Raw genomic sequence first — 7,963 nt, 5'->3', positions numbered from 1 at the left:
AATTAAAATCTATTACTTTATTTATTTTAACTTTTCAATTATCGTGTATATGTTACTTGGTTTCTTTTATATTGTCATCCTTTTTAGTTATTAAATACTTTTTTAAAATTTAATATAACGAATCAAAGAAGAATTCATGTTTATATATCAAAGCTACCTTCTTCGGTCAAAAACATTTCGGATGGTTTGATCTTGTACACCAAACATGTTTTTCCTTGCTGGTCAGAAATTTAATTTCTTTCGGGTAAAATTATATAGAGTTCTAATATTCCATAACATGTTTTCAGAAAGTGTCAACCAAACATATACATACAATAAGTATATCACACATTTCATTAGCTTTTTACAATTTTAGATCATCTTCCTAAAAAAATTCTTGAAAATCTCCAAGAATAGAATAAAATCTATTACCTTAAAATATACAGTACATTGGAAATTATCACCCCTGGATGATTAGTTTGTGCGTACATGTTGATTATAATGCCAAGAACTATTTTTACATGTAATTCTTTATTTTGTAATAGTACAAACTCTTTCAAGATGTTTAAAGTTTATTTTATTAATTTTTATGTGATTTAACAATATCACGTCACTTTTTATTTTTCACTATTTAAACAATTCTTAACTCTAACCACACAACTCTTAAAAACTGTGTTAAATGGGTTCCGTAATTTATTTCATGTTTTTATACACTATTAGCATTTATTTTAATTTTTAATTTTAATGCTGAGTTTCACAATTTTTTATTAAGCAACATTGTTTAATTAAGCAAGTGTACCTATTATGCTATCTACGTCAGCTAATCTCCTATGCACAATCCTTAATGAGCAACGGTTATTTTAAAGAAGTGGTTAAGAATCCATTGAACATGCTCTTCATCTGTTGCATTTTGTAGCTTCGTCATGACAAGTTTTTTTTCTTCTTTTCATTAATCATTTTTTAATTTAATATTAATTAAAATTTTTAGTTTTATAATTTATCTTTTTATTTAATATAATAGAGTACTTATCAACCTCTATATATAATTTTTGAATTCAACTTTTTAAAAAAATAATTTTAAAATCTTTCTCATACAAAAATAGTTTTAGAAAATGGTTTTCTGTCTTGTCATGTCAAATGATTGATATGAAATAATAAATTTAAAATATTATAAAATCACTTATTTAAAAAATGATTTCTCTTATTTTAAAATTATTTATTCAATCTTGATTAAATTTTTATTTTTTATAATTTTCATTCTTTATTTTAAAAAAATTATCTCTTTAATTTAATTTTATTTGATACAATAAAATGTTAGTTATTAAATAAAAGTATTTACTATTTTAAAATTTATCAAAGTCATGTAATTTTATTTTCTATTTAAAAAATTATTTTAATTTAATGGTACATGTATAGTGCACCAAAAATTCATTAATATAAAGTCTAAAATGCTATATCATGAGTAGATTATAAATTCTTAAAAGTTGTAATAAAAATAATATTTACATTAATTTTTTATATATAAATATGTAATTTCTTGTAAAAAAAAATCAATCTATAACTATTTACGACAAAAATACATTGCACAAACAACTAAATACCATTGTTTACTTGAAACATGTCTGAAAATTCTGATTTAAGAATATATTGAATTAATAAATTGAAGTGAACTGGAAGTGATATGTATTTATTTTGCCACCGTCGAGGGGAGTAAGAGGTAAGTACTACTAAACCCACAACAGTGTGATGCGCGTGGAACCAATATTCAGCAAAACAGGTATCTGTGAACCCAGAAACCATTTCAACTGCTTTCAAAGTTTGCTGCTGACTCACTCATAACTTTCGGTAATTTTCTTCATGTTTTTCAACTTTAATTTAAAGTTAATGCTCGTGATTTTAGCTTCAACCTTGTAAATTGTTCATATAGAATCAATTAATCTTCATTATGTAATGCGTGTATGTGCGTTTCGGACCTTTACTGCAAAAACATTTAGCATTTCCCCTACTATGGTGTGTTGTACCTGCCCTTGCTTTTATAGGGGAAGCTGTTGTTCTTGTCTTACAAGGTTGTTTCTCATTCACCAGTAGATTTCTTTTTTTTCCCTTTTTTGAATTTCTGATGGCTGTAGCTGTACTGAACACAGGGAAAATTAGGATGGAGGTGCACTTTTTTAGCAAAATGCAAGGTTACAAACAGTTTGGATTTGATAAAATACAAGCATAGGCATAATAAACTAACCACTTGAACTTTTGACCTTAGAAGGTCTAAATCCCAAGGTTTCTCCGCCTAATATCCTAAATTACAGTCTATTTTGTCCATCAAGTTTTTTTCCCCTCATTAAATAGACAGGCGATTAGTGTTCATAAGCATGGACACTGTGACATGGCAAATTTTAAGAAAAAGGACGTGATAAAGTTAAACATAAAAGCTCAAATTTTTTACCTACAATCAAAATTTGATTATAACTTATCTAGCTTTGAATTAATTTTGGATTTATTTTATTTCCAAAATTTGTTTTAAAGAGTCTGGAATCCAAAAGTTGAACAATGAAGGTCCAAAGTATACTGAACATGATGTTGTGTTTTTAAAACCAGAAGTTGCTGACGTAAAAAAGTGAGAGCAGTATCTTGTCATTTTGTGTTTGCCTCTAAGGTTTTATTTCTTTCTCTTTAGTGAATTAGGTAGCAAAAACTGTATGAACAGATTACACAAAGTACCATGATGAACAACATATCCATGTGTCCTTTTGTGTCCGCAATGTATCCAATGATGTCATGATGGAAATATTGGTGGACCCCCTACGACATGTATTGAAGTGTATTGCTAGTGTGTCCGTGTTGACCACTGGTACAACGGCCTTTTAGGTGTGTTTGTGCTTCCTAGTTCATAACAAATTAGCAACCAAATAACCAGATTTGACTCTCTAGTGTAGAATTGTAAATAAAATATGTTTGGTTTTTACATTTGTCAAAAAGGCATTGCAGTGCATGAGTTTGCTACTATTATGTGGTCTCGAGAGTGTTAGATGTCTATAGCTGTAAGCTTTTTAAACCTCACCTTATTTGCCATCATGTACTCAAACATTTGTATAGTTAATGAGTCTCTTTTTTATTTACTGGAGGTATTATTCTCTTTATTTCTTTTGCCGGAGGCAAAGCTATTCTTTTCCTCCGTGTATGTTTGGCCTGTTGCCTAGCCGTGCAATATGACATTGGCTTCATCTCTCTATTATTATTTATTTCCTCCTTAGCAATATTATTGGCTTTTCATTCCATTCTATTAAGCATAGACACGCCATTTTGATACCGTGGCGAAATATTGAACACAATACATTGACGACACATGTCTGTAATGCAAGTAAAATATCCATTCTTTCTTAAAAAAAATTAAGCTCGTACATGGCTAAGACATGGTGGGACACAATCATTTAAAATTTGAAAAAAAGTTGGGTCTGTTTTAAACTTTTAAGTTTTAAGTAATTTTTAATAATTGAAGAGAATAAGACATTTTTTGCTTTCCCCAACTTCATTTCATTTTGGTGTGTATGACATATATCAAGATATTGCAAATCTTGAACCTTAAATTTATGATATTGTGAACTATGAATCTTTTTCCTTATTTTCTAACTATATGTATCTTCTAATTGAAATTTTACTGGCCATATATGTCATCGATGAGAGTACTGTTCAGACTTTGCACTGAACCAAAACCAGCAAGGCGTTTAGCCCTTCTGCTTTTGGAAACATGTTTGGAGATCTTGCCGATCCTTATGCATGTTTTATGCATACACTGGAATGGGCTTACCTGATTCTATGTCGTTAAATGATTAAATTGTAGATACCATGTCTTTGAATTTTGAGGCAATATTTGAGTCAACTTGACAATGGACACAATTTTATTTTTTATTAATCGGAGTTATGATATACACTTCATATGCTCTTAAATCTTTGTACTCAAAAAGCCTAAAGTAGCAAAAAACATGCATATAAGGGAATACTATTGATTGGGAAATACACAGTGCTATCATGATAGTGCAGAGCAAAGCAGCTCCTTGCCACAGCACTGTGTGCATATTGCAGTTTTGTATAGCAGTTGGAACAGTGCAAATCACTACGGTGTGCATAGCATTGCAGTTTTGTATAGCAATTGGAACAGTGCAAATCACTGCCACAATGGCAGCTGTTGTGACTGCTATTTGATGCAAGACAAAAATGTCAAATTTAGCCTCACTTTCTGAACCTTAGAAGGATTTTAAAGGGTTCAGAACTCCTCCATTTCCTTGTCCAATTTCTCATCAAACCATCAAAATTATTTTAATACAAATTTTATTTTAAAATTATTAATATTCTCAAAATATTCAATGGCCAAGATTGCATCCATTTCCAAAGAGGATCCATTTCTGCATTTAAGGCAAGCAATCTTGGGATTTTTTCCCCCTTTTACATTGGGACTGTTTGCTCCACACCATTGTATCATTCAAACTCAGCATTCTCAAACTCTAGGTGCTCCCATTCACCATATCTGACAACTTCTGCTTTGTCTAGCAAGCTTTATTGTGGCTGACATCTTTTTCAGCATATATATATATATATATATATATATATGTGTGTGTGTGTGTGTGTGTGTGTGTGTATGTGTGTGTATGTGTGTGTAGCATAATTTATATTTGGTATTGTTAAGATGTCTCACATTGGTTAGAGATAGAGTTAGAATATTCCTTAAAAGGGATAGGACAGTCCTCCTCTAATGAGCTAGCTTTTGAGAATGAGTTAGGCCCAAGTTTTTTAACATGAAATCAGAGTCTATTCAATTTGAATGTTGGGCAGCCCACAAATGTCCAGTCTTATAAGGTCCACCCATGTAGATGTCCAGTCTTGCAAATTTAATGCATTGGATGTCTAGTCCTGAGCGTGAGGAGAGTGTGTTAAGATGTCTCACATTGGTTAGAAATAGAGTCAGAATACTCCTTATAAGGGTTAGGACAGTCCTTCAAGGTGTTTTTTTGGGTTGGCAGCTCTGCTCCACTATCTAAGATTGACTACTATTGCATATATGTGCAATAAGTCAATTCAAATATCTCACTTGCTCTTTTTGACAAACCCATTACGAAGTCCCAATGTTCTCTCTAACATAGTGCTTGGTTGGAGGGAAATGGAGGGAAAAAAGCTAAAATCCCTCTTCACTCGATTTTATCTCCACCCCAAAATCAGGGGAACTAGGAGTGATCTGAGAATCTTTTAGACTAATTAGACAAAGTTATCCTTAATTTAATAACTAATTGATATCCTATGTATATAATATTAAATTTGTTTTTTTCTCTTCCTCTCCCTTTCTTCCCCTTGTGAACTAAACAATGTATCTCTCCCCTTCATTAAAATCTCTCCCATCCGCTCTATTAAAATTTGAGCCAAACAATGCGTAAGATCATGTATTTTATTTGGACAGTGGTACTTAACAAGATTAATATAAATGACTTGTTGCATATTTATAGGTTTAACACTTAGTTCTCTGCAGATAATGCATGTTTGTGGATCTAGTTCATGCATCCCTTTAACTTGTTTGGGGATATAATTGTGTTTTTGCTTCTGGAGTTTTGCTCACTGCCATTTCAAAGGAGTTGTTATATGTTAAGATGTCTTACATTAGTTAGGAATAGAGTAAGAATACTTCTTTTAAGGGCTAGCATAGTCCTCCTCCTATGAGTTAGCTTTTGGGAGTGAGTTAGGCCTAAGTTTCTTAACATTATATATGACATGCAGACAGATCGGGCAATCTTATTTTAGTTGAGTTTCTTGGATATCTTAGTCGCTCACTATTTGTACTTTACCCCCTTTCTCTGTTAACAAATTTTCCTTATCAATACAAAATATTTGTTGTGCATTTATTTCCAAAGGCTGTATTCGGTATAATGGTAGCCACTTTCTCTGTTAACAGAATTTCCTTAACAAATTCTTTTGATTTTTCATTTAGATGGAAGAAGTTTGTCTGAATAGTCAGCCACTTTTTGATGAAAGTGATGAGGTTGATATTGAGGTTGAGGGGAACTCTTCTGTAGCAGATCATGATCTTGAATCTTTTAACTCACAACCAAAATACGCTTCACCTCCAACTGTGGGTCTGGAATTTGATTCCTTTGATGAAGTTTACAACTTCTACAACATTTATGCAAAGGAACAAGGCTTTGGTATCAGAGTGAGCAATTCATGGTTCAGATCAAAGAAAAAAGAGCGCTATAGAGCAAAACTTAGCTGCAGTAGTGCTGGCTTTAAGAAAAGAAGTGAGGCCAATAATCCAAGACCAGAAACAAGAACTGGTTGTCCTGCAATGATAGTGATTAGAATGGTTGAGTCGAAGAGATGGAGAATAGTGCAAGTTGAGCTTCAACACAATCATCAAGTGAGTCCACAGAGCAAACGGTTTTACAAGTCACACAAGAAAATGATCCTTGAAGCCAGAAAATCACAACCACCACCAGAGCCTATAACGGAAGTGCACACCATCAAGTTGTATCGAACAACTGTCATGGATGTTGGTTACAATGGTAACTCAAATTATGAAGAAAGTCATGACCCCAATTTTGATAATTTTAAATATTTAGAACTTAGAGAGGGGGATTCCAACGCTATATATAATTACTTTTGTCGAATTAAGTTGACCAATCCAAATTTCTTTTACTTGTTTGATATTGATGATGATGGGCACCTAAAAAATGTTTTCTGGGCTGATTCCAGGTCAAGGGCTGCTTATAATTACTTTAATGACACAGTTACGATAGACACAACTTGTTTGGCAAACAAATTTGAGATCCCTTTGGTATCATTTATTGGCATAAACCATCATGGACATTCTGTACTATTGGGCTGTGGCTTCCTTGGACATGAATCAGTCGATTATTTTGTCTGGATATTCAAGTCATGGCTTAAGTGTATGCTTGGTCGTCCTCCACATGTTGTTATTACTGACCAGTGCAAGCCATTGCAAAATGCAGTTGCTCAGGTTTTCCCTTGTGCTCGTCATTGTTATTCTTTGCATTATATCATGCAAAGAGTTCCAGAAAAGTTGGGAGGGTTGCAAGGATATGAGGCAATCAGAAGGCAGCTGTATAATGCTGTCTATGAGTCGTTAAAGATAGTTGAGTTTGAAACTTCCTGGGCTGATATGATTAAATGTCATGGACTTGGAGATAACAAGTGGCTTCAGGTGTTGTATGAAGATAGGCATCTGTGGGTTCCTGTTTACCTAAAAGATACCTTTTTTATAGGACTCATCCCAACTAAAGAAAATGAGGGGCTGACTGCATTTTTTGATGGATTTGTGCATAAGCATACATCCTTTAAGGAATTTCTTGACAAGTATGATCTAGCTCTGCACAGGAAGCACTTGAAAGAAGCCATGGCAGATTTGGAGTCTAGAAAAGTAAACTTTGAGTTGAAAACGAGATGTAATTTTGAGGTCCAGCTTTCAAAGGTGTATACAAAAGAAATCTTTACAATGTTTCAATCTGAGGTTGAGGGCATGTACTCTTGCTTTAACACAAGACAGGTAAATGTTAATGGATCTATAATAACATACATTGTGAAAGAAAGAGTTGAAGTTGAGGGGAAAGAAAAGGAAGTTAAAAGTTTTGAAGTTTTATACGAGACTACGGGATTGGATATTCGTTGCATTTGCAGTTTGTTCAATTACAAAGGATATCTATGCAGGCATGCATTGAATGTTCTCAATTATAATGGTGTTGAGGAAATCCCATCTCGGTACATCCTGCATCGTTGGAAGAGGGATTTCAAGCAAAGGTTTAATCAATTCCATGTCTCTGGTAATATTGATTCTTACAACCCTGTGTACTGGCATACTCATCTGTTTAACAATGCTCTTCCAGTGTTAGAAGTAGGGGCACAGTCACAGGAGCATTATATGGTTGCTTTAAAAGAACTGGAGGAGGTGTTAGACAAGTTTGACCATTTTGATACTGAGGATTTGTAA

General features: G+C 32.9%; 1 protein-coding gene across 1 annotated transcript; it reads left to right on the top strand.

Annotated features, from left to right (window-relative positions):
* The first annotated feature begins 5,950 nt into the window (after window positions 1-5,950).
* Window positions 5,951-7,963, top strand: LOC113859801 (protein FAR1-RELATED SEQUENCE 6-like). The gene has a single exon (XM_027492486.1). The coding sequence runs from the start codon at window positions 5,951-5,953 to the stop codon at window positions 7,961-7,963; it is 2,013 nt and encodes a 670-aa protein (XP_027348287.1).

The sequence above is a fragment of the Abrus precatorius genome, unplaced genomic scaffold (assembly GCF_003935025.1).
Source record: "Abrus precatorius isolate BTA unplaced genomic scaffold, Abrus_2018 Scaffold2, whole genome shotgun sequence".
Lineage (NCBI taxonomy): Eukaryota > Viridiplantae > Streptophyta > Magnoliopsida > Fabales > Fabaceae > Abrus > Abrus precatorius.
Note: the sequence above shows the minus strand (reverse complement) of the source record. Positions and strands in the feature narration are given on the sequence as shown.

Coding starts and splice junctions, on each gene's coding strand:
- LOC113859801 (XM_027492486.1), top strand. CDS start 5,951: ATGGAAGAAGTTTGTCTGAATAGTCAGCCACTTTTTGATGAAAGTGAT.